This window comes from Chrysochloris asiatica, unplaced genomic scaffold (genome assembly GCF_000296735.1).
Source record: "Chrysochloris asiatica unplaced genomic scaffold, ChrAsi1.0 scaffold00047, whole genome shotgun sequence".
Taxonomy (NCBI): Eukaryota; Metazoa; Chordata; class Mammalia; order Afrosoricida; family Chrysochloridae; genus Chrysochloris; species Chrysochloris asiatica.
The window spans coordinates 15788087-15814268 of record NW_006408565.1 but is presented as its reverse complement, the minus strand read 5'-3'; the positions used below and the strand labels follow the sequence as shown (position 1 = coordinate 15814268).

General features: G+C 46.0%; 1 protein-coding gene across 1 annotated transcript in view; it reads left to right on the top strand.

Annotated features, from left to right (window-relative positions):
• The window catches only part of EPHB2 (EPH receptor B2), a 256633-nt gene that overhangs the window by 212228 nt on the left and 18223 nt on the right, over nucleotides 1-26182 (top strand). The window contains exons 7-9 of the mRNA XM_006862330.1: nucleotides 11387-11549; nucleotides 14858-14966; nucleotides 15842-15909. Of these exons, the coding sequence (XP_006862392.1) occupies nucleotides 11387-11549; nucleotides 14858-14966; nucleotides 15842-15909 (340 nt within the window). The remainder of the gene's footprint in view (nucleotides 1-11386; nucleotides 11550-14857; nucleotides 14967-15841; nucleotides 15910-26182) is intronic.

Below are 26182 nucleotides of genomic sequence, written 5' to 3'. Positions count from 1 at the left end.
AGCAGAAACAGCTTTTCTTGACTTTCCTTCCATGGACCTAATATTCTGTAGGAGTCCTGGTGTAGCGCCGTGGGTTAATGTGTCAGACCACAAAGTCATTTCAACTGCAAGGTCGGCGGTTCAAGCTCACCAGCTGCTCCTTGGAAACCCTATACAGGGTCACTATGGGTCGGAATAGACTTGATGGCACTTAACAACAACAATGTTCTGTAAGAACTACTCTTCCAAAAAGCTGCATTGATTAAGTAGTCATTAGCCATCCACTCGTTCCTATTAGTCCCAGATTTGAACTGCTCACGAGAGCATCTACCTGGGTAGCCTTTCTCTGGGGAAAGATGATTTCTGTCTGGACCTTTCAGTCAGACCTTTATCACTCCCTTCAGCCTTCTCTAGGACCCCGGGATCTACTTGGCAGCCACTGGTGTAGCAGAAGGGGCATTGAAATAAGAGCAAGGAGAACAGGTTCAAATCCCAGCTCTGACCTTAACCAACTGTGTAACTTTGGGCAAGTGTCGTGGTTTCCACCTGTACAAAGCAGGGGTGAGACTACCTCTCTCTTGTGAGGGTGTTCAGGTCAGGAGAGGCCCTCAGCAGGAGCAAGTTTGCTGCCCTCTCCTCCCTGTCTGCCCTGCCCTCTGCACGGTGAGAATGAGCTACATGTATATAAGGCCAGCACATCTGAATGGGGCCTACACATGGGCCAGGAAGGTAGGCCAAGTGGCTGGCCACCCATGTGATTGGAGATCCAAGACCCAAGAAACATCTCCTCTGTATGATGACCTCTATTACCTACTCTGTAAGGCAGCAAATAGCCATGAAGGCTGCAAGGGCCCTGAACTTTAGTTTAGACTAAAGTGTGAATGACTGATAGATAGACATTTAGTTGAAGGCAAGCCAGAGAATCTGAAATGAATGGAAAAGCTCATCATAAAGACTGAGAGATGAGGGTAGTTCCCGCCAGCTATGTAGGAGCTCTCAGAGGTCCAATCTGGCCTTTCCATATTATTAGCTGCTGAATCAGTGAACTCTGGTGCATCTCAGGGGTTGACAAGCATATATCCCATCTTACCCAACTGTTTTATATTACCTGCTTCCTTGCTCATTCTCTCCACTAGGCAATGCATTGTGAGAGGCCAGTGACCTCTCCCCAGTGTCCTGGGCCTGGCACCAAGGAGGCATTCAATAGATACTAGTGGAATGAATGGCCTGTCCCCATCTACCTCTCATCTCTGCCATCAGTATCTGCAGGGTGTACCAAAATATCACCTCCCGCAGGAGTGACTGTCTTCTTCCCTTGGACTGTGTCTGCTTCAGACCTCACTGAGCCAGCTGTGATCCGTGAATGGCTAAACTGTATTGATGATGAATGAAAGGGAAAAACAAGTGTCAGAACCTGTGAATGACAGGGAACCGAGGGAAGGCTGGATCCTTCCATGATGGAGGGATGAATCCCTGACCCTCACCTCCTCCTGGCTGACTTTGACTGTCCTTTCAAATCTCCACTTAAACATCACCCCCTCAGGGAAATCCTCCCTCACTCTCAGACCAGGACAGGGTCCTTAATTACTCCCTTGTTGTGCCCAGCCTTGGTCCATAGACTTTAATGTAATTATGCATTTGAAATGCTACTGAGTAATTAGGTATTTGCTCTCTGTGTTCCCAGCTAGACAGTAAGTCCCTTGAGGGTGGAGAGGTTCCGTTACCTCCACCCTAGCTCCACTACCTGGCACACAGTAGTAGGTGCTCAGACAGAGGTGATTGCATGACTGGGACTGGAGCAGCCAGGATGATGGGAGGAAAGCAACCCTATCCCTCTCTGGGTCCAGAGGGCCTCCAAGAAGCCCGGGGCCTGGACAGTCAGACCAGCTGCTCCCTAGCCCTGGAGGCTCCAGTGTTTCTACTCCCTCAGGCAGGGATGGCTTAGCAACTTCAAATTCAAAAAGAGTCAAAAAAAAAAAAACTAATTAAGAAGCTTTATGATTAAATGAAACTGAAAGTGTTTGTCCCCAAAGACTGGAGCGGAAATGAGGAATCCCTGTGTGGGTCCTGCCTGCGACCTATTTCCCGCTGTGAAGGGTGGGGCTGGGCAGGCTGATGGTGGTGTGAACTGGAAGGCAGCTCTGCCCTACTTTCTGGCAACACCCAAGCATCCCCAGACCCTGAGGGGGTGTGGCAATTATCACCTGCTCACAGTTTGAGGCATCACCTCCATTATCAAACATCCTTGCAAAAGTACTATTCACCCCATTGAACAGGAGGGAAAACTGAGGAATGCAAAGGTTATATAGCTTGTCTGAGAGCACCCAGCTGTGAGCTGCAGAGCCAGGATTTGGACCTTTGTCTTCTCTCTTCACCTGATTGTCTCCCTCCCATTTTCTATCAGGCATGCCTCTGGGATGATCTTTGCTGTGTGGGTAGGACCAGCTCCTCCCACAGAGGATTTGAGCCACAAATAACAAGAGAGGGGAGCAGAGTGGAGTGGGAGGGAGAGGGCAGGTACAGCTGTGATGAGATGTGACCCCAGTTCTGCCAGTCCCTCCTCCCAACACCTGGGTGCAAAGCAAGATAGCCTGGATCATTCACACTTCACTGTCATCAGCTCTGAGCCAGGCTCTGGACTGGGTCCCAGGAATCCTAGAAGTAGCTAAACTGCCTCAGATACAGAGATAAACAAGGATGAGAAGGTGTGATGCTTAGCCACAGGAGGACCAGCTAAGGCACATGGGGACACCAAGGAAGAGTCTTGGCATGGGTGAGGGTGATATTTGAGTTGAGCCTTAAAAGATGCTAGTTTATCAAGCAGACAAGTCATAAGAGCAGAGTCGTTCTTGGCATCAGAAACAAAATGTGCAAAGGCCCTGGGGCAGAAATGGCTGTGTTCATAGAACAGCAAGAAGGCAAGTTTGGCAGGAATAGCATGAGCAAGGGGGAAAAGAGGGTGGGGGGAGGGGAGCGGAGAGCTGGAGAGGGAGGCTGAGCCAGATTGTGATAGGGCTTGCAGACCTTGAGAGTCTGGATTTGATTTAAAGTATGACAGGAAGCCATTGGAGAGTTCTGACTCAGCTTGCTTTACAGATCCTGTCGCTTGCTGTGGGAGGCCTGAGGGGCAGGCACAAGGGAACCCTGCCCCGGACTTTCCTGGGACACCAGTGGGAAATGATGGTGGCATAGACTAAGGTTCAAGCCTCTGATGATGATTGTGACAGCCTTCTGAGGCTCAGGGGACCAGGGAAGTGGGCAGGATGACTTTTCCTAGGGGTACGGGAGGGCAGGAGCAGAAGGATGTGAGTTTGAGATTTGCAGGTATAGGTGTGGAGACATGGCTGAGAGCAGGCAGGAGGGAAAACAGAAGAGGTGAGAATGGAGGAGAATGTCAAGACATAAGGAAAGGAAGAAAGGTGTTGATGAGAGTGTCAGAGGAGACACCTGCAGAGGGGTTTCAGTCCCGACCTTCCAGGCAAGGCAGTGACTCTCCAGCCATCACCTTCACCTTCCAGGGTCGGCCCCACCATCGGGAAGGGCCAGCCAGGCTGCAGGTGGTGAGATTGATTTCTGAGAAGTCCATAGTCAGTTATTACCTAACACCTCGGAACCCTCCTGGTGCCTACAATTGATTTCTTTAATGAATGCTCCAGATCTTCCCAGGTAGCCAGGGTGATATGCTGTCCACCTCCACCCCTTCTTTCTGTCTTTAGCAAGGGCATTTTTGCCCTTTCTCCAGCTCCACTGGGATTTCCCAGCCTGTCCTGAGCCCTGAGCTGGCAACCACTTTGCCAGAAGCTTTCTGGATGCCGCTGATGAATGGTGTCTGCCTCGCTGCAGCCTCAAGTCGGGCCGTTTTTCCTGTTCCTGTGTCCTGGGGGAGGTGGTATGCTTAGGCAGCAGCCCCAAAGCACACAGGTTGCCGATTTCCTTGGCTGCCCAAGAGCTCAAGGGGAAGAGTTACCTGCGAGACCACCTGTGGTGGATGAGCCCCAGCATTCACACACTTACTCAACAGACATTTCTGCCAGATAGAAGTAAAAGGGAAGGGCATTACAGGCAGAGGGAACAACATGAAGTAAAGTTTGGGCAAGGTAGGGAGTCGTGGACCGTGAAAGTGGTCGCCCGGAGTGCCTAGGGAAAACAAAAAACAAAAAACCATTTGCCGTCAAGTTGAATGTGATTCACAGCGCCCCCGTGTGTTTCAGAGTAACACTGCTCCATAGAGTTTTCAAGGCTGTGATCTTTCAGTAGATCACCATGCCTGTGAGTTCTGAGATGTCTCTGAATGGATGCGAACCCCTAGTCTTCCAGTTAGTAGCCAAGTCTTAACCACTTGTGCCACCTAGAGTCTCTGAGGTGGGGGTTATTCATTCATTCGTTCATTCATTGAACATTGCTAAGGACTTATTCTAAGGAGTTCTTGTAGCATAGTGGTTACGAATCGGGCTGCGAACCTCAGGGTCAGCAGTTCGAAACTACCAGCTGTTCCGCGGGAGCAAGATGAGGCTTTCTGCTCCTGTAAAGATTTACGGCCTCGAAAACACTGTGCAGGGTCGCTGTGAGTCGGAACCGATTCCACGGCAAACAACAACAACGGCTTACTCTAAAATGGTGCTAATGGTATTGGAGGTGATAATATCATGATAATGCCACCCACATTCTGTGCCATCGAGTCAATTCCGACTCACAACGACTCCATAGGACAGAGTAGAAGTGTTCCATGGTGTTTTCAAGGCTGTACATCTTCATAGAAGCAGACTGCCACATCTTTCTTCTAAAGAGTAGCTGTGGTTTCAATCTGTCGACTTTTCAGTTAGCAGTCCAGCACTTAACCCACCGTGCCACCAGGATTCCTGAAGATGATGATGGCTAACATTTATTACATCCTTATATGTACCAAGGTCTGTGTCAAATGCTTCACCCACATCTTCCTACTGAATCCCTGCAACCATGGTTGCTATTGGTGAGAAAAGCAAGACTCTGAGGCTTAAAGAAACTATCAGGTCCTAGGTTTCTGAGTAAGGACTAAAACGAAGTACTAGTTGATTTCATGCTATTGTTGCATGCTGTCGAGTTGATTTCTACTCATAGCAGCACTGGAGGACAGAGTAGAACTGCCCCATAAGCTTTTCTAGCCAAAAATACTTATGGATAAAGTATTGTTTTGTTCTTGTTAAGTGCTGTCAAATTGATTCTGACTCATAGCAATCCCAAAAAGGTTTCCAAGGAGTGGCTGGGTAAAGAACCAGGAGTTCTATGGGTAAAGCATAGGGTCAGCAAAACAAAAAAACAGAAAGACCCTCAATGAGATGAATTGGCACAGTGGTTGTAACACTGGGCTCAAGCCTAGCAATGATTGTAAGGATGGCTCAGGACTAGACAGTGTTTCATTCTGCTGTACACAGGGTCACCAAGACCATATCCCATTGATGCTTAATCACTGTTCAGATAACTTACACTTTAAAGAAAGGGATGAACAAAGTAAAATTTGACTATTGAGCACCTACATGCCAAGCACTACCTGATCAAATTTTACCTGCAAAACAACCCTGAAAGATTGACTTTTATTGTCCCATCATCTGGAATAGGAAACTAAGATTCAGGAAAATAACAGTTATTTCCCAAGGTCACCCTGTAATTTAGTAAACCGTATGTTAAACAGCTTCCACCCTGACGCCTTTTGTGCCTGTCTTTAGAATAGAGGTCTCTGCTCAGATTGGTTCCTCGCTCTCTCAAGGCACCATGGCACCAGCATGAAACCTCCCATCTCCTCCTATAATCAAAGAACTTAAAACGTTTAAAACACTGCTTACCTCAAGGTCTAACTAGTTCGAAACTACCAGCTCTTCCACAGGAGAAAGATGAAGCTTTCTGAACCCGTAAAGATTTACAGCCTCGGAAACCCTATGGAGGGTCTCTATGAGTCAGAACTGACTCCACAACACTTCACCACCACCTCTGAGCACCCAACCAGTCTGCAGAATCACACCTTTTTGAGCAGATTCCAGGTTGGACAGCGGCATCTAGTGTCCAAGCATTGAACTGCAGCCCATGTTTCGTAGATTTTAAATACAGGTGACCTTTGAACAATGCTGCTGGGAGTGGAGGGAGATAGCTTGTTAGGTTGGTGGTGGCTGTGGTAGTGTGCCACTGAGTTATTCTGACTCTTAGAGACCCTGTATAGGATTTCTGAGGAGCAGTTGGTGAACTTGAACCACAAATTTTGCAGTTCAAACCGACTTTGCAACCCAGTGCATTAACCGGCAGCACCAAACACACATTGTATTATATTACTGCACCCACATAAAAATTGCAATTTCAATACAAGATAAAAAGGCATTTCACATAAAGTGCAAGGTTTTGACACCTTCTGGAGTATCTGCAGTGACAGCTTCACGAATTTCCTTTTCTGCTTTTGCAATGGTAAATAAATGGATTTATTTATCTTGAAATGGTACATAGCAAACACTTCAATGTTTTCTTGTAATATCATAACTTTTCTCTGCTACCTGGGGACACTTTCAGCATCACTAGTGGCACTTCGTGTGGGTCCTACGGTGTTATTCAAGATTTATGATATTACACTAAACACGATGAACAGTACCCAAGAACTGCCAGAGATCTGCAATACACAATGCACTGGGGAGATGTTTCCTGTCACACATAGAGATGATTCCTATCACACAGCGGGTTTTGGTTTTTTGGTTGTTTTTTTTTAATTCACGCATACGTGGCCCCTCAAAATTCAAATCTGTAATTCAAGAGGCAACTGTAGTTTCATATAGTTTATTCAGGATCCCTGGTGGTGCTGTGGTTAAGAGCTCAGTTGCTAACCAAAAGGTCCGTGGTCCCTACAATTTGATGAACTTGACCTATGCTTGTGAATGCAGTAGGGCAAAGGAAGGAACAAATCCTTACAGTGAGGATCATTCTCACCCCCTTGGTGCACAGGGTTGTCAAGGATGGTAAACTTAGACATTGGCTACCCAAAATGGGGAGGCTACAAAGGCAAGAAGTGACTGGCTTACAAGCTTTCAAGTGGGAACCTAATTCCAGAAGGTACGAGGAAAAGTAGAATCTCCACTTAGTGGTTTCCAACCTGTCTGGACAGCGCTGATGAAAGGAGATGGGGAAAGACTCTTGTGGTTCAATAGGGAATGATAGCTATCAGAACTGACTATGAGTGTGGGAAAGATAAAGGTAGACGTTTTGTAACAAAAGGAGGGGGGTTGATTTTGCAGTCCAGGAGCGGAGGACCCTGTGACCATCAAGGGAGAAAAGCGAAGTGCGGGACCCTATCCAGAGAAGCACTGACACCAGAGATGGAGGCAGAGTCGATGACATGGAGAGATGGAGCAGCTGGGGACTGTAGACTCAGGGAGGGAGGGGGGCTGTGTGCTGGGGCCAGGGGACAGACGTGCAGACCTGTGACCTCTGGTTGGGGCATCTGGGAAGTGTCCCCTGAAGAGGCAGTACTTGGACTGAGTTTTGAACGATGGATAGAGAATCGTGTGGCAGATGAAGAAAAGGCCTTGCAGCCAGGGTACTTGCCGACAATCAGAGTCCAGGGAAGTAGGATCATCACATTGGTGGTGTTGTTATTGTTGTTGTTGTCAAGTGCCATCAAGTTGGTTCCAACCCATAGTGACCCTGCATGAGGTTTCTGAGGAGCAGCTGGTGGTTCAAACCGACTTTGCAGTCCAGTACCTTGGTGTTAATTATCGGAGTCCTGCTCCTACCGCGGGTTACTTGAGGGAGAGGCGGGGATCAGTGATCAGGTAAGGGACACATGCTGATGGCAAGTGACAAAGTTTATTAAAAAGTTCCAAGCTTATATAGGGTAAATCTGCAAGTCATTGTGGTTTGGCTAGCGCATAAGTTTCCTTTCCCCCAAAATGGCTCAGGTACATTCACCAGTAAGTTTCTAGTGCTGACGTTACTGTTGCTAGGCAAGTTTGGTTTCAAGGTAGTCGTGAGCCTTGGAGGGCTCTGACTTCCCACAGTTAATTGCTGACGCATCAGCCCCCAACACATGACAACCCCATACACATGGGAACAAAATGCTGCCTGGCCTTCTCCAATCCCCATGACTGGTGGTTTATCAGACTACTGTGATCAATAGAGTTTTCATGGACCGATTTCTAGAAGAAGATCTCTTGGCCTTTCTCTCTAGTCTGTCTTAATCTGGAAGCCCTACCAAAACCTATTCACTATGATAGCAACAAGCAATCCCCCACTAACAGACCAGTGGTAGCTATATATAGTGCATTGCTTGGGAATCAAACCCAGGTCTCCCATATGAAAGGCCAAACTTCAACCACTGAATTAATAGGACACAGGCTAAATTTGAATTTCAGATAAACAACAAATAATTCTTTAGTATAAGTATGTCCCAAGTATTGCATAACACAGCCAGGGTTGTTGAGTCGATTCTGTCTCATAGCCACCCTAAACTGCACCTATAGGGTTTCCGGGACTGTAAATCCTTATGGGAACAGACAGCCTCACCTTCCTCCTGCGGAGCGGCTGGTGATGTTGACTGCCAACCTTGCAGATAACAGCCTGGTTCCTAACCCACAGCGCCAACAGGAAAAGCATTTGTTGTTGAGCCTTGTGTCCTATATTTTCACTTGTTAAATCTAGTAGCTCTATAAGAAAAGGGGAAAGTGGTTGAATATGACCAAAGCCAAGAAAGTACTTGAGACATGGCAGGAGAGACTGGCAAAGGGTGAACTGCTGGGTCTCAAATGACAGGCTCAGCAGTGCGGCCCTCACCTGTGAGCACTGAGGAAGAGCTTCTATGTGCGGGACCCTGGGCTTGGTTAAAAAGCAACCTGCTGTCATCCAGTCAATTCACACACACAGAAACCCTAGAAGACAGAATAGACTCGCCCCCATAGGGTTTCCAAGGCTGTAAATCTTTACAGAAGCAGACTGCCTCAACTTTCTCTCCTGAAGTGACTGGTGAGTTTGAACCGCAGATCTTTTGGTGATCAGCCAAGTGCTGAACTACTGTGCCACCAGGGCTCCTTCTGTGCTTGGTACTAAATCAGAACAAAAGCCCGCTGCCATTGATTCCCACTCATCATGACCCGACAGGAATAGACTGCCTCATCTTTCTTCTGAGGAACAGCTGATAGGTTTCAACTGCCAACCTTACGGTTAGCAATCCAGTGCTGATCCTACAGCTTCACCAGGGCTCCTTGTGCTGGGTACAGATGGGGGAAATTCACAGCAATTATAGTCATGATCTAGTAGGTGAGGCAGGAGGGTGTGACAGAAAACCCACCACAGCAAGTGCTCCAGGGCTCAGAGGAGGAAGGTCAAGGGGGGCTTCCTGGAGGAAGGGATGGATGACCTGGCTCAGAGAGACTCCTGCCTCCTCCTGGAATGGGGATGGCCCCTTCTCTACCCCAGGTCCCAGATGTGCCAGCCAAGCTTTTGTCAGCTCCCCGCCTTGGTGCCTGCTGCTTCTTCTCCCAGAATTCCCTCCTCCCTTTTCCTGATGACTTTGTTTGCTCTTTCAGATTCCTCCCAAGTGCTCCCAACCCTCTCAGAAGCTTTCCAGACTTCATCTGATAATGTGCCTTTTAGCCCCTTCTGCTTACCCTGCCAGGATTAGCGTTTTGTTGTTGTTATTGTTGGCTGCCTCCGTGTCCTGTATTTTAACAATTTTGACTCACTGTGAGCCTGCAGGGTCTTCTTGGCTGTAATGTTTACCAAAGCAGATCACCAGGTCTTTTCCCCAGGAAGTCACTGGGTGGTTTGAACCACCAGCCTTTCAGCTAGTAGCTAAGCAGTTAGCCATTTGCACCACCCAGGGATTCCTTTAGAGGCTCTAAACTCGTTAAACCAAACCCACTGCCATAGAGTCGATTTTGACTCAGAGCAACCCGATAGGGCAGTTCCACTGGGTGGGTTTGAACTGCCAACCTTTTGGTTAGCAGTCAAGCACTTGACCATTTGTGCCACCAGGGCAAACATTTTATATATCATTTCATTTTATCCTCTAGGCAGTGCTTTGAGAGAGCTACTGTGATTTTCTCCATTTTTCAATGAAGAAAATGAGGCACAGAGAGGTTAAGGAACTCACCTAAGGTCACAAAGCTAGTAAGTAGTAGAGCAGGATTTGAATCTAGGTAGTCTGCCTCCACTTTGTGACCGACCATAAGCTCCGCATTCTAATGCCTGTGATAGCATTGCTCACCAAGACTTTCACTGCAGGGCTTTCAGAGGCCCGTGTGTGTAATTGACATGTACAATCAGGTGTGCAGTTTTATGGATAAAGGTACGTAGCTCTTCATCAGCTTCTCAGGTGTGTTCATGATCCTCAAAGTGTTCAGATCTCTAGTTGGTTTGGTTAATTCCCACTGGGCTCTCAGTACCCAGCCAGGACCTAATACAGTGAGGGCATTTGGAGAAGGCTTTCAGGGTGCCTGAATGAGCATCACCTTCATCCAACTCAACCTCCTCACCACGCCCATTGCAGCAGCTGGATCTTTGTTTGGTTCCAGACTTGCCAGTGCCCGGAAGATCAGAAAAGGCCTTTGCATCTTTCAAGGGCGGGAACTTTAGGTTCTAAGTACCCAAAGGCAGGGGCATCAGAGGGGGCTCATGCAGAAGACTAGTTTTGACTCACCAAGCAGCCACCAGCTCATGTGTATGATGACCTTGAACACGTTTCTTCCTTTCAATCCTGTCTCACCCAAGACTGCTGAATCGGATTGGGAATTCTTCCAGTGAACTCATCAAAACAAAGGGCACTGAGGGGATGGAAAGTAACTGAGGAGGACCCTTTCCCTGCCATCTCTAGGAACTCTGTCTAGTTTTCGGGGATCGCACATTTCAGTGCACGCATATTAGTCAGATATTGTTGAAATGCTGCTACAAAACAACCCCCAAAATGTCAATGGCTGACAACAACAAATGATTCTTTTTCTTACTCATTGGATCTATGTCTGTGGTCTACTGGAGTGGTCCTGGTTCCACCTAGGAGTTGGGTCCAGGTCTCCACATTGTCTGCCATTCTGGGCCCAACTGTTTCCCAGGACAAGCCCTCCTCGTGGCAGATGACAAAGCATGAGAGGCCAAAGCAAACCATCCAGTGCATAGACTGCTTCTGTTTGCTTCATGTCCACTAGGATATTCCACTGGCCAAAGCAAGCACAGGGACTGATGCAACATCCATGAGTTCATCTGCTTTTGTGGGAGGTGCTGCAAAGTCACATGGCAAAAGGAGTAGGTGTGAAATTCAGTTACAGGAAGGGAATGAAGAATTGGAAACCATAGGTACTTATTGAATGGCCAGACCCACCCTCAGGTAACTAAAGTGGTCAGTGAGCAGGCCCTGGACCCACAGTAGATGACAACCTCGCTAACTGTCTTCTCTGTTCCCTGGCAGGAGCTCAGTGAGTACAACGCCACAGCCATAAAAAGCCCCACCAACACGGTCACTGTGCAGGGCCTCAAAGCCGGCGCCATCTATGTCTTCCAGGTGCGGGCACGCACCGTGGCAGGTTACGGGCGCTACAGCGGCAAGATGTACTTCCAGACCATGACAGAAGGTGAGCAGGGTCCAGAAGGCACAAGACTGCAAACAGAGCAAACTCAAGGGCCACAATGTCTATCAAGCACCTTGGTGCAATTCCAGATGTCATCCCTCCCTCCTTCCTGAAGGGGAATCTTTGTGCAGAGTTCAAACCGCACAGCCACACTTGTATAGACAGCCTGTTTCTATGGCCTGCAAAGGATGCAGACTTCTCCATTATGACTATGTCAGCCAAGCCATTTCTTTCCCCAGGGTTCTTGGGAGTTTGAGCTTGGCCCTAACTTCCATCTCCTGGCTCCTTTTCTTCTCATCTGTAAAATGAAAGCATCACATTCAGTTTGAAAGAGTGAAGCTGTTTTATCCATGTACTACTCCAGTGTGTATAGTTGGGTTGAGAAGAGTTCTGAAGCCACGTCAGTTCAGCAAGAAGGGATATGGGGAGAGATCTGGCCTTCCCAAGGGAGTAGGAAGTTGCTGCTCATGTGTTGTGTGTCTCCCAGTCTGCGACCACGTGGTCTCTAAGTGCCCTTCCTGCTGGAGTGATCTGTGAAGAGCACAAGTGAAGAATGTGGGCTTTGCAGCCAACAGATGGGAGTCCCTCTGCTGATTTAGTGGAACAAGTCCCTTTACCTCTCTGAGCCTCTGTTTTCTTACCTATAAATGGGAGTGATAACAGCTAACTGTCGTCACCAAACTAGTATCAGGATTGGGGATCCCTATACAGGACCTAGCACAGGGTCCACACTAACTCCAGCACACAGTTGTTGTTGTGTGCCGTTGAGGTCCTGGCTCATAGAGACCCTGTACAGGGTTCCCAAGAGGCAGATGGTGGGTTTAAACTGGCAACCCCGCAGTTGGCAGCCCAGTGTTTATCCTACAGTGCCACACCAAGACTCCAGTTAGCACTCACCAAATAGTAGCTAAGGCCAGAGTCATTGACAGTCTGCATCTGGGAGCCCTTTTGTGCGCAGCCCACAGCCTCAGGTCTAACCAGGCTTCAGCAAAACTTCCTAGCATCTGCTAGCAGTTGGACGAGGGCCTTGGCCTAGATAGCAGTTGGACGTGGCTTTTTTCTTGTTGTTAGTTGCCGCTGAGTTGATTCTAACTCGTAGCAACCCCATGTATGCAGAGTAGAACTGCTCCCTGGGGTTTTCAAGGCTAGTAGGACCTTTCAGAAGCAGACCATCAGATTATCTTCTGAGGCACCTCTGGGTGGCTTTGAACTGCCAACCTTTCGGCTAGTAATCATGCATTTAGCTATTTTCACCACCCAGGGACTCCTTCAGAGTCTTAAACCCAGTAAACCAAACCCATGCCCACTGCCATCAAATCTATTCCATTTATAGCGACCCTCGAGGACAGAACACGACTGTCCATAGGTTTAAATACCAAGGCTGGAATCTTTTATAAATCAGACCGCCACATCTTTCTCTTGTGGAATTGTTGGTGGGTTTAAACCTCTGACGTTTCCGTTCACAGTCAAGCACTTTAACCATTACTCCACAAGGCATGTTGTTGTTGTTAAGTGCTGTTGGTTCAGACTCACAGTGACCTCATGCACGGCAGAACGTAACACTGCCCAGTCCTGTACTAGCCTCACAGTCATTAGGTTTGAGTCATTGTTGTAGCCACTGTGTCATTCCATCCTGCTGACCATCTTCTTTTGTGCTGACCCTCTACTTTCCCAAGCATCATGTCCTTTTCCAGAGACAATATGTCCAGAGGTTCTAGAAACCCTGAATTCTCATCTCCTTCATGGTGCCTGCATCTCTGCCAGCGGTCACCTCCCCTGTGCAGTGACCCCTTCCTCATGGCCATCATTTCTCAGCTCTCTCAGGCCTGGGGGTGGGGATCTGACCCAAGATTCTCTATTAATTCAGCAAATATGTGCTGGATTTGCCACTATCCGGGCCGTGTGCAGGAGCTAAGGTCCCTGACCTCACCAATTTTGGCCCAGGCTGTGATGATAATGCTGATAACATTGGAAATGTAGAGTGTTTCCTGGCACTAGGCCCTCAGCCACGTGCATCTCTGTGTCATCTCATTAAAGCCCACCCACCCACTGCCATGGAGTCGATTCCAACCCTGGAGGACAGAGTAGAACTGCTCAGTCAGGTTTCCGAGGCTGTAAATCTTTATGGACGCAAGACTGCCTCATCTTTCTTCTATGGAACTGCTGGTAGAGTTGAACAGCTGGCCTTCTGGCTAGCAACCCAGCATTTAATCCACTACACCACTAGCACTCCTTCATTAAGTCCACAGGCTTTGAGTTAAGCAAGCATGGATTCAAATCCTGGCTTTGGCCACTTTACTACAGTAAGACTTCAGGCAAGTTGCAGCCTGTCTGAGCCTCAGCATCCTCATCTGTGAAAGGAGTAATCGTAGGACTAAACTGAGACACAAGCAAGACCTGTGAAATGCTGAGTGAGCACAGTGATTGATACATAAAAGCACTCAGTTAACAATCATCCAAAACCCAAGGGCCTGTTGCCATCGAGTGGAGTTCATCTTCATTGAGCGCTTACTGGTGTGGTGTAGTAGGATAAGCACTAGATGCTTACGGCAAGGTTGGTGGTTCAAACCTACCAGCCACTCTGTGGAAACCCTATACAGGGTCACTATGAGTTGGAACTGCCCATGCAATGCTTAACAACAGCAACTATGTGGCATGTGTTGTTCTAAACACTCTAAAAGTAACAAACTTATGAGATGAGAACACCCTTATCTTTGCTATAATACAGATGAGGAAACAGACACAGAGGGGTTAAGTCACTTGCCTGAGATCACACAGTCAGAAACTGGCTCAGTCAGGATTTAAACGCAAGGAAGTCTGGCTCCAGAGTTAAGATTTGTAACTGCCTGTTTTTGTCGGTTATTGCTTTTCATATCAACATTAAGATATAGGATGATGATTCACCCACTTTATAGCTGAAGTATGAGAGTTGGAGTAATTCAGGGACTTTGCCAACGTCACTTGTGAGTGAGTGACTTAGCTCATTCTCCACAAGGGCATATGACAGTTGCTGTCAGGAGCCTAGATGGAGCCTGGAGATCCCAGGAGAAGGTGGGAAGTATACAGTTAGAGAGAGTAAACCTGCTTTATCCATGCACTACTCCAGTGAGTATAGTTGGATTGAGACACGTTCTAAAGCCACATGAGAGTTCAGCAGGAAGGAGTGCTGGGATGTATTAGTGATGTCTGCTCTGGACAAGGGAGTGGGAGGTGATAGCACGTGTGCTGTGTATCTCCCGGATATGCTTGGAGAGGGTTGGGCAGGACTCCCAGACTCAGGCTGAGGACTCCCTGCTGTTCTTTCTCCCCAGCTGAATACCAGACAAGTATCCAGGAGAAGCTGCCCCTCATCATCGGCTCCTCAGCTGCTGGCTTGGTCTTCCTCATTGCTGTGGTTGTCATTGCCATCGTGTGTAACAGGTGGGTGGTCATCCCCCCAGCCTGTCCAGCCTGGCCATCCAAGTTGGGTTCTATCCATCTATTCAGCCATTCCTGGGTCCCATCCATAAATGTTTGTGAACAGAGGGGATATTCCCATAGTTCCGTGGGGCAAGGGGAGAGACTCAGGTAGGCCTGGATGTCCTCAAGTGGCCTTCCACAGCCTAAACCCCGACCATTGGCAGCCCACCCCTTTGAGTTAGGCATTGCCTTTGATGAGTTCACTTTTCAGGAGGGTAGCTCATTGGACGTTAATACTTTAGCATGAGGAACATCTCCAGACAGTGAACAGGAAAGACTGTGGGGTGCTAAGAGTTAAGAAGATGGTGGAGAGGGGCTATACTCTCACCCACTGCCTGTGCTGCTGAGGACCATCCCCCAACATCAGAGGAAATATCAGGCAAATGGAGTAAGGTCCCTGGCCCAGGTAGCTGGAAAGATTGGGAAAACTTACACTGGAGAAGGGGGGAGGGGGTGGTAAGGGCTTCCCAAGTGGCAGGTACAGGAGGTGGAGACCCACCTGACTTATGCAGAACATGATAACACAGAGAGATTCCCCCTTCTTCAAAACAGACTGGGCCCCAAGAAGAGGTGGAGGCAGATGCCATAGCTGGGAGATGAATTTGCTCCTTAGAAAGGGCTTGACTGGGCTGCCAACAGGAGGAAGTGTGAGCCTGAACTTGAAGTGGGACGAATGGGCAGGCCCATAAGGGAGAGTCTGCTAGGCCAGGGGCAGGCAAGGATCCCTCTGGCAAAAATATGGTGTTGAGGACTTGCCCATCCTCTCCCTATCACCTACTGTGGCTCCCAGCTCCCTGGGACCTCCAGGTGGCTCCATCCGTTTGCTCTTGTTCCAGAAGACGGGGGTTTGAGCGTGCCGACTCGGAGTATACGGACAAGCTGCAGCACTACACCAGTGGCCACAGTATGTACACCCCAGCAGGGCCAGAAACCTCAGGCCCTTCACTTTCGTCCCTCAGTGACCACTCCAACCTTTCACTTCCCTCTGCCATGCTGTAGCGAGCCTCAACCATATTCCTTGAATAGGCCAGATTCCCTCCCACCTCCAAGCCTTGCGCATGCTATTCCTTCTACCTGGAGCACCCTCTCTTCTTTGCTTTTCCTTCAGGCCTCATCCTATAAAAACCCCTCTGAGACGCCTTCCCTGACCCACCCCACCCTGATAGATGGTGCCCCAGCCTTGTTCTCCTCGGGCTGCATTCTGCTGATGTCAGTGACTCTGCCCTTAGAGTGGGGCACATGGGGCCTGGAAGTGTGTCTGGTGTTCACCACAGCCTCACCACACAGTGACCAGCACATAGTTGGCACTAGATACCTATCTGCAGAATGGAAAAATGACTGAATGAATAAAGACCCTAGGCCCTGGTCCAGGAGGTGAGAGGAGGAGGTGGGAACCCCTCCTCCCTCACTTGCTCTCACTCTGTGGTCCCAACCCCTAGAGGCTGCCTCCCCCTACCCAATGCCTCCAGGTCTCTTAGGTCAGGGCTGGGGACACACGTGCCACACACTCTTCCAGGGGACAGAGTCTTCTCTGTTTGACCTTGAAAGGACCAGCAATTGTGGAGAGAGGGGTTAGGAAAAGCTCAGTCCTGACCACAGCTTAGTCAGCAAAAAAGAGTTCCAAGTGGGTCCAATATAGGCTCTCACACTACACTCAGCAGGGTTCCCTAAGGCTCCACAGATGTACCCCAAAGACTGGCAGCAAGAGGAACTGCCAGCAGTATATCCCTTCATTCCTCAAATATATATTGTAGGCCTACTATGTGTACCAGACATTGTTCTAGATGCTGGGGATACACAAATAAACAGAGCTTGTAGAACTTACATTCTAGTGGAAGAGAGACCATTAAAAAGACGTGAAATAAATGAGTGCACCGTATGGCATATTAGAAGATGAAACTGCGTTAGGGGAAAAGCAACAGAGAGCAGTGTAATAGATTAAGTTTGGGGTTCGGGGCTGCATTTTTAATAGGCTTGTTGGGGTTGACCTCATTCCGTGGGTCTCATTTGAGCAAAGATATGAAGGAAGTGAAGGAGGGGCTCATGCAGATGTCTGAGGGAAGAGCATTTTGAATAGAGGGAACAGCCAGTGCAAAGGCCCCAAGGTTAGAGCAGGTCTGTCAAGATCCAGGAGCAACAAAGAGGCCAGTGCAACTGGAACAGAGTGAGGGAGGCGAAAGGTATGAGGGACCACAAGGAGCAGATAAAGTCTGTAAAGGGCCATAAGTGGTTAAAAGGCATAGCTTTTACTCTGAGCGAAACGAAGAGTCATTAGAAAGCTCTGAGCAAAGACAGAGGTGCTCTGAGCTACAGTTTTGAAAGCACAATCTGGAGAGTGGGTTGAAGGAGATGGGTGCTCTGAGAAAGGACACAGCAGGAAGACCAAAGAGGTGGCTGATGGGAAAATCTAGATACAATTGTGGCAACAGCAGCAGGGCAACAGCAGCAGAGAGGTTGGATTCGGACATATTCAACTAGCATTTGCTATTAGACTGGCCATGGGATTCACAAGAAAGAGCAGAAAATAAAAGGAAAATTAAGTAAGCCATTAAAATTTCTGGAAGGTAATTTAACCCCTAAAACAAACCATTGCCATCAAGTTGGTTCCAACCCATAGTGACTTTATATATATTGGGTTTGTAAGGCTGTACATGGAGTCCTGCTGTGGCGCTGTGGGCTAATGTGTCAGACTGCAAAGTCACTTGAACTGCAAGGTCAGTGGTTCAAGCTCACCAACTGCTACTTGGAAACCCTCAACAGGGTCACTATGGGTCAGAATCAACTCAATGGCACTTAACAACAACAACAAAGGCTGTACATCTTCACAGGAGCAGAAAGCCTCATCTTTCTCCCTCAGAATGGCTGGTGGGTTTGAATTGCCGACCTTGTGATGAGCAATCTAGTGCTTATCCTGCAGTGACACCAGGGCTCCTTAAATTAGGAAACTATTTAATTGATGTTGTTAAGTGCTGTTAAGTTGGTTGCAACTCATAGCAACCCTGTATAGGGTTTCCAGAGAGCAGCTTCAAGTGTCGACCTTGTGTTTTACAGCCCAGGGCTAATCTTACATTGCCACACCAGAAGTGTGTGCCGTGGAGTCGGTGACCCTGCATAGGGTTTCCGAGGCTGTAAATCTTTACAGGAGCAGAAAGTTTCATCTTTCTCCCGCAGAACGGCTGGTAGTTTCGAACCGCTAATCGTGGGGTTAGTAGCCTGACTCGTAACCACTACGCTACCAGAGCTCCTTAATAGACAAGGATTTTCTGAGCTTAAAAGCAATGTAAGTGCATGGAGGGGATTGTAACCATGGCAATGAAACGATATACGATAAGATGAATGTAAAGCTAATGTTCTCCCATGTAAACTAACACATAATTCACAATAAAACATTAAAAAAAAAAAAAAAGCAATGGAAGGATCCTAAGAAATGAACAAATTTACACAAAAATCAAATTCCCCTGTACTTTAAAAATCAAAGGCATAAATTACATCACCCCCTCCCTATTCTCCAAGAAATAAAATCATGATCACCAATGCTGCTAAGTGTTTTATTTATGCCAACAATTTTTTTTAAGGCTTTGTATATATTTGGGGCCTGGTAGCGCAGTGATTAAGCAGTCAGCTGCCAACCAGTTAGAACCCACCAGCCAGATGTGGCAATCTGGGAACCCTATGGAGCAGTTCTTCCCTGTCCTGTAATGTCACTGTGAGTTAGAATCAACCTGACAGCAAAGAGCATTTTGTTTGTTTGTTTGTTTTCATTTAATCCTTATAGTTTTGTACAAGGAAACAGCCACAAAGAGGTCAGTCATACAGCCACTCTGGGTAAGAGCTGGGATATGGCCCCCAAGTACGTACTCTTAGCTACCCTGCTCTGCCTGTATCCTGTTGTTGTTGTTACATTTCCAACTCATAGCGACCCTGTGTAGGGTTTCCAAGGAGCAGCTGGTGAGTTTGAACCACCGACCTTGTGGTTCAAACCAACCTTGCAGTCCACAGAGCCACACCAGGACTCCTATTAGTGGCTTATAGGACTTAAGCCCAGGTCTCTGGTTCCCCCATGTGGGTGATGAGAACCAATGGCACCAACAGCTGTAAGTCATCCAAATAACCCCTCAGTATTTTCTGAAGACTTTGCCTACAGAGGTCCTGACTCAGCCTCCTGCGGTCAACCTTGTTTGAGGCTTTGGCCTTGAATTTCATCTTCTATCCCAGAGACAGACTGGGGAAGCACTAGAAAGAAACTGGTAGCATGAGGGTTACTAATGTGGACTCTAAAGCTAGATGGCCTGAATTCAAACCCCACTTCTGCCACTGTTAACTGTGTCAGTGTTACCTTAAACAGTTACATCTGACAAATGGGGATCATATTAGATTGGACCCAATGAAACTGCCATTTTTGTAGACCAGAAACACTGAGATATTGGCAATTTCATAAGATTTGGCTTAATAATAAATTGTGCTTACCTGGTAGGGTTATTAGGAAGGTTCATTTGGGTTGATATGTGTAAAGTACTTAGAATAGGGTCTGGAATCTGGTAAATCTGCTCTGAATTATAAGCTAATGGTGAGATTAAACCAATGAGTAATAGAAGCAAAGATGTCTTCACTCAGAACCCTACATTCAATAAGTGTTTAGTAAGCATCTACCCTGAAGGTCCCTGGTTGGTACAAATGGCTCGCACTCACTTACCTAAAGTTTGGTCATTTGAACCCACCCACAGGGCTGCAGAAGAAAAATCTGGTGGTCTTCTTCCATAAAAATTACAGACACGCACCATTACTAACTGCTTTGATCAAAGATTCTATAGAAGAATACTCATTAAAAGTGGGGAACTACAGAACAGAATTTCAAATTCTCACAGAATCAAGACCTTCTGGAGCCATGGAGTCTGGGTGAACTTGCCGAAACTATTACCCTGATGTCATCCTTAAACTTTCAAATAAAAATATCCACTAAAGTCTTCTTAAAATTGAGCAATAGTGTAGCTTAACAAATAAAAATATGTTTGCCTTGAACATTATGCTCTTTTGAAGAGCTATCTGTATGGGATTAAATTGACAAAAGCAATGGGAAAGATTATATGGGAACCTTAAGAAGCAGTGTGTGTTAAAAGAGGAGGAACAGCTCACAGAGGGAAGGTGAGTGTGATCGTACAACTCAAAGACCGGAATCAGTGCCATTGAATTGTACGTGTAGAAACTGTTGAATGGGTGTGTGTGTTGCTATGTGTATTCTCAGCAACAAAAATAAGTAAATAAAGTATGGCACTGTGGGTTAATGCGCTGGACTGAAAGGTCAATGGTTCAAGCTCACCAGACACTCCTTGGAAACCCTATACTGGGTCACTATGAGCCGGAACTGACCCGATGGCACTTAACAGCAACAACGTATATATTACAGGCAAGAGAATCCTATGGGGCACAATTCTGCTCTAACATACATGTGGTCAATAGGAGTTGGAACTGACACAATGCGAACAGGCTTTATTTTGCTGTATTCTATCCGTTTGCCACACTGTGGTAGATTGTATGTTGCTGTGATGTTGGAGGCTATGCAACCGGTATTTTGAATGCCAGCAGGGTCTTCCATGGTGGACAGGTTTCAACTGAGCTTCCAGACTAAGACAGACTAAGAGGAAGGAAAGGCGGACTACTTTCTAGTGTGTAGCCAATGAAAACCTTATGAATAGTTATGAAACACTGCCAGATAGCGCCAGAAAACTGAATATTGAAACATGATGAACACAGGAAGATAAGCTTCTTAGGGTAGAAGGCACTCAAAAATACAACTCAGGGAGAGCTGCCTCATCAAAATAGAGTTGACTGTGATTAACAGAAATAAAGTAAAGCTTTCAGGACCTTCACTTGCTGATGGGGCACAACTCAAAAGGAGGAGAAGCAGTTGCAAACATCCATTAATAGTGGGAACATGGAATGAAAGTCTAAAGTATGGATCTAGGAAAATTGGAAGTTGTCAGAAATGAAATGGAACACATAAGCATCGATATCCTAGGTGTTAGTAAGCTGGAATGGATTGGTGTTAGCCATTTTAATCTGATGATCACATTGTTTACTATGCTGGGAATGACAAATTGAAGAGATAAGGTGTCGCGTTCATCATCAAAAAGAACATTTCAAGATCTATCTTAAAGTATAATACTGTCTGTAATAGGATAATATCTATACACCTACAAAGACCACTATTATGCTAATTTATGCACCAACCATCAAAACCAGTGATAATGAAATTGAGGAATTCTACCAACTTCTTCAGTCTAAAATTGATTGAACATGCAATCCAGATGTATTCATAATTACTGGCGATTAGAATGTAAAGCTTGGAAACAAAAAAGGAAGATTCAATAGCTGAAAAATATGGCCTTGGTAATAGAAAAGGCTGGAGATTGCATGATAGAATTTTGCAAGACCAATGACCTCTTCATTGCAAATAACCTTTTTTTAGATAACATAAAAGATAATTATATACAAGAACTTCACCAGGTGGATTACATAGAAATCAGGTTGGCTACATGTGTGGAAAGAGATGGTGGAAGAGCTTCAGATCATCAGTGAAAACAAGGCCAGGGGCGGACAGTGGAACACACCATCAATTGCTCATATGTAAGTTCAGGCTGAAGCTGAAGAAAATGAAAACAAGTCCACAAAAGCCAAAATATGACCTTAAACATATCCCACCTGAATTTAAAAATCACCCCAAGAACAAATTTGATGTATTAGACACTAATGACTGAAAACCAGAAGAATTGTGAGATAACATTAAAAGACAAGAAAGAAAGAAAAGACCAAAATGGATGTCAGAAGAGATCCTGAAACCTGCTGTCTAGCATAGAAATGCTAAATCAAATGAAAGAAATGAGGAGATTAAAAAAAAGCTGAAAAAAAAAATATCAAAGGACAGCTCAAAAAGACAAAATAAAATATTATAAAGAAATGTGCAAAGTTCTGGAGTTAGAAAAGTAAAAGGGAAGAACCCACTCAGCATTTCTCAAGCTGAGGGAAAGGAAGAAAAAATTCAAGTCTTTACGTGTAATATTGAAGGATTCTATGGGCAAAACACTGAATGATGCTGAAAGCATCTAAAGAAGATGGGAGGAATACGCAGAGTTACTGTACCAAAAAGAAATGATCAATGTTCAACCATTTCAAAGGTAGTATATGATCAAGAGCCAATGATACTGAAAAAAGTCCAAGGTTCACTGAAGGCATTGACAAAAAACAAGGCTCTTGGAATTGATGGAATACAAATTGAAATATTTCAACCAACTGATGCAGTACTGGAGGTACTCACTAATCTATGCCAAGAAATTTTAACAGCTACCTAGCTAACTGATTGGAAAAGATACATATTTGCACCCATTCTAAAGAGAAGTGACTCAACAGAATGCAGAAATCATGGGACAATATCATTAATACCGCATGCAAGTAACATTTTGCTAAAGATAGTCAAAAACAATTGCAACAGTACATTGACAGGATACTGACAGAGGTTCAAGCCCGATTCACATAAGGATGTGAAACGAGGGATATCATTGCTGATGTCAGATGGATCTTGGCTGAAAGTAGTTAATACCAGAAAAATGTTTACCTGTGTTTTATTGATTATGCAAAAGCTTTCAACTGTGTGGATTATGACAAGCTATGGACAACACTGCAGAGAATGCGTATTCCAGAACACTTAATTGTACTCATGAGGAACATATACATAGACTGAAAGGTAGTCGTTCAAACAGAACAAGGGAACACTGAATGGTTTAATATTAGGAAAGGTATACACTAGGGTTGTATTCTTTCACCATACTGAATTCATTCTATATGCTGAGCAAATAATTCGAGAAACTGGATCATATAAAGAAGAATGTAGCATCAGGATTGAAAGCAGACTCATTAGCAACCTGCAACAACCTTGCTTGCTAAAAGAGAAGAGGACATAAAATATTTCCTGATGATCAAAGACCTCAGCCTTCAGTATGGATTGCACCTCAATGTTAAGAAAACCAAAATCCTACCAGTGGACCAATAGATAATACCATGATAAATTGAGAAATATTGAAGTTATCAAAGACTTCATTTTGCTTGGATTTCCAATTAACACTGATGGAAGTAGCAGTCAAGAAATCAAACAACATATTGCATTAGGTAAATCTGGAGCGCCAGACCTCTTGAAAGTACTCAAGATCAAAGATGTCAGTTTGAAGACTAAGATACACGTGACTCATCATGGTATTTTCAATAGCCACATATGCAAGATCGGCAATTCAAACCCACCCGATGCTCCTCAGAAAACTTATACATGGTCTGTATGAGTCATAATCGACCCCACAGCACTTAGCAACAACAACATATATGTGTGCAAATTGGACAGTGAATAAGGAAGACCATCAAAGAATTGATGCATTCGGTTGATTTATGGTGTTGGAGAAGAATATTAAGGGTACCATAGACTGCCAGAAAAACAAACAAATCTATGTTGGAGGAACTAACATCAGAATGCTCCTTAGAAGCCAAGAATGACAGATTTCATCTCTCATACTTCCAAAATATTATCAGAAGGGACCAGTCCCTGGAGGATATCATGCATAGTACAATGGAGGGTCAACGAAAAAGAGGAAGACCCCCAATGAGGTTGATGAGCACAGTAGCAACAACAATGGGCTCAAGCTTAGCGGTGATTGTGAGGATGTCACTGGACCAAGCAGTGTTTGATTCTGTTTTACGTGGAGTCTCTATGGGTTGGAACCTCCTCGATGGCACCTAAAACTCTCACATATGGACTCTGGAGCTCATTCTAGAACAGGAATCCATACCTTGGAGTTTCCAAGCACCAGTGAACATTCACTGATTATATGGAAGTGTTTACTTAAAATACTTACTGATGAAGATCAAAGAGCACAGCCTTCAGTTAGGATTGCATCTCAATGTAAAGAAAACAAAAAACCTCACCACTGGACCAATAAACAGTATCTATATAAATGGGTAGCGTAGTAGTTACGAATCAGGCTGTGAACTGCAAGGTCAGCAGTTCGAAACTACTAGCTTCTCCGTGGGAGAAAGATGAGGCTTTCTGCTCCCATAAAGATTTACAGCCTTCGAAACCCTGTTCAGGGTTGCTATGGGTCGGAACCGACTCGACAGCACTAAACAACAACAACAACATATAAATGGAGAAAAGATTGACGTTGTCAAAGACTTCATTTTGCTTGGCTCTACCATCAACACCCATGGAAGCAGCAGCCAAGAAATCAAATAACATAATCAGGCAAATCTGCTGCACAAGACGTCTTTAAAGTATTTAAGTGCAAAGATGTCAGTTTGAGGACTAAGGTGCACCTGCTCCAAGTCATGGTATTTTCAATAACCTTATATGCATGGGAATGTTGTACAGTGAATAAGAAAGACCCTAGAAGAATTAATGCATTTGAGTTATGGTGTTGGAGGAGAATATCATAAGTACCATGGACTGCCAAAGGAACAAACCAATCTGTGTTGGAAGGAAGAAGTACAGCCAAAATGCTCCTTGGAAGCCAGAATGGCCAGACTTCGTCTCTTATTTTTCAGATATATTATCAGGAGGGACTAGTCCCTGAAGAAGGAAAAGTTTGGTAAAGTGGAGGGTCAAAGAAAAAGAGGAAGCCCCACAAAGAGATGGATTAGCACAGTGAAGGCAGCAAAGGGCTCAGGCTTAACAATGATTGTGAGGTTGGTGCAGGTCCAGACAGTGTTTCATTCTGTTGTGTATAAGGTCGCTATGAGTCGGTGCTGACTCAATAGCACCTAACAACAACAACAGCACCATGTGAATACTTTTCCAAGAACTAGATTTGTTTGTAACTTTCATCACATGCTTCAGGCACTGTGACCTGGGTTAAGTCTGGTGGAGAGGAAGGAGATAAAAAGCACATACATGGACAATGCTCATAGCCAATCATTTATTGAGCACCCCCTGTGTGTCAGGTCCTGAGACTTAGCATGAACAAGACAGACACAGCTCCTGACTTCCTGGGGGAGAGAGGGTGAAACAAGTCCTCATGTTCCAGAAAGGGATGGCAGGGGACTGAGGTCATGCATATCCAGGGAGCCTGATACAAGGTAGGAAAGCTATACTGATTACATCAGGGCCACCAGATTGGGTGTGGAGACAAGGATGCAGGGCCTGTGGAGAAAGGATGGGGTGCCAGTAGAAGAATCAGGTGGGCTTCACAGAGAAGATGGCATTTGCAGGGTGTTCCAGGTGGAGGAAACAACATGAACAAAGGCACAGAGACAAGAAAGGATGAGGTGTTTCTGGGAATCCTAGGGAAATGATTCCTTTCTGATAGCACTGTAGAGGAAGCAGTGAGCTATAAGGGGCCGAATCATAGAGAGCATTGAATGCCAGGCAAAGGCACTCGGCTTTGTCCAGTCTGTGATGTAGAGCCATGCTGACCAACTTCAGCTGGCCAAGGTTGAGGGCAGCATCTTATTGGTCCACATCAGGGGCCATCTGAGCAGGTTTTGAGCTCCTGCTATGTGCCCTCTCCAACCTTACCCACTCCTGTCCTTCCTCCCTGCCAGCCTAGTGGGCTTCCCTGATATTGTTGGGTGGGAAGCTGAAAGCCAGTTGCCAGGGTTGGTCAGGACCATAGGGCATGCAAGGAATCTGGAGAAGAAAGGAAAGGTCTCCAGGCTCTGGTGCAGGCTACCTCAGAGAAGAGAAAGTCATGGCTGAGTGCTCCACGAGGAGGAAGCATGGATCCTGGTTGCTTTTCATCTAGGAGGCAGTGAGCATAGCGATCAAGAGAACTGGTCTTTGAGTCAAGTCTGATGAACCTAGCTTCAAATCCTAGTCATGCCACTTGCTAGCTGTGTGACCTTGGGCAGATTACTTAGTCTCTCTGAACCAGTTTCTTCATGTGAGAAATGAGGAGAACAGTCCCCTTCCTCATAGACTTCTTGGGAGGAGAAGATGAGATAAAGAACCAAGGACTGGGTGAATAACAGCTGCTAGCAAAGGCTTTTGATTGTGTGGATCATGACAAGCTATGGACAACATTGAGAAGTATGAGTATTCCAGAACACTTCATTGTACTTCTGAGGAATCTGTACCTGGACCAAGAAGCAGTTGTTCAAACAGAACATGGGAACACTGAATGTTTTAAAATTGGGAAAGGTATGCG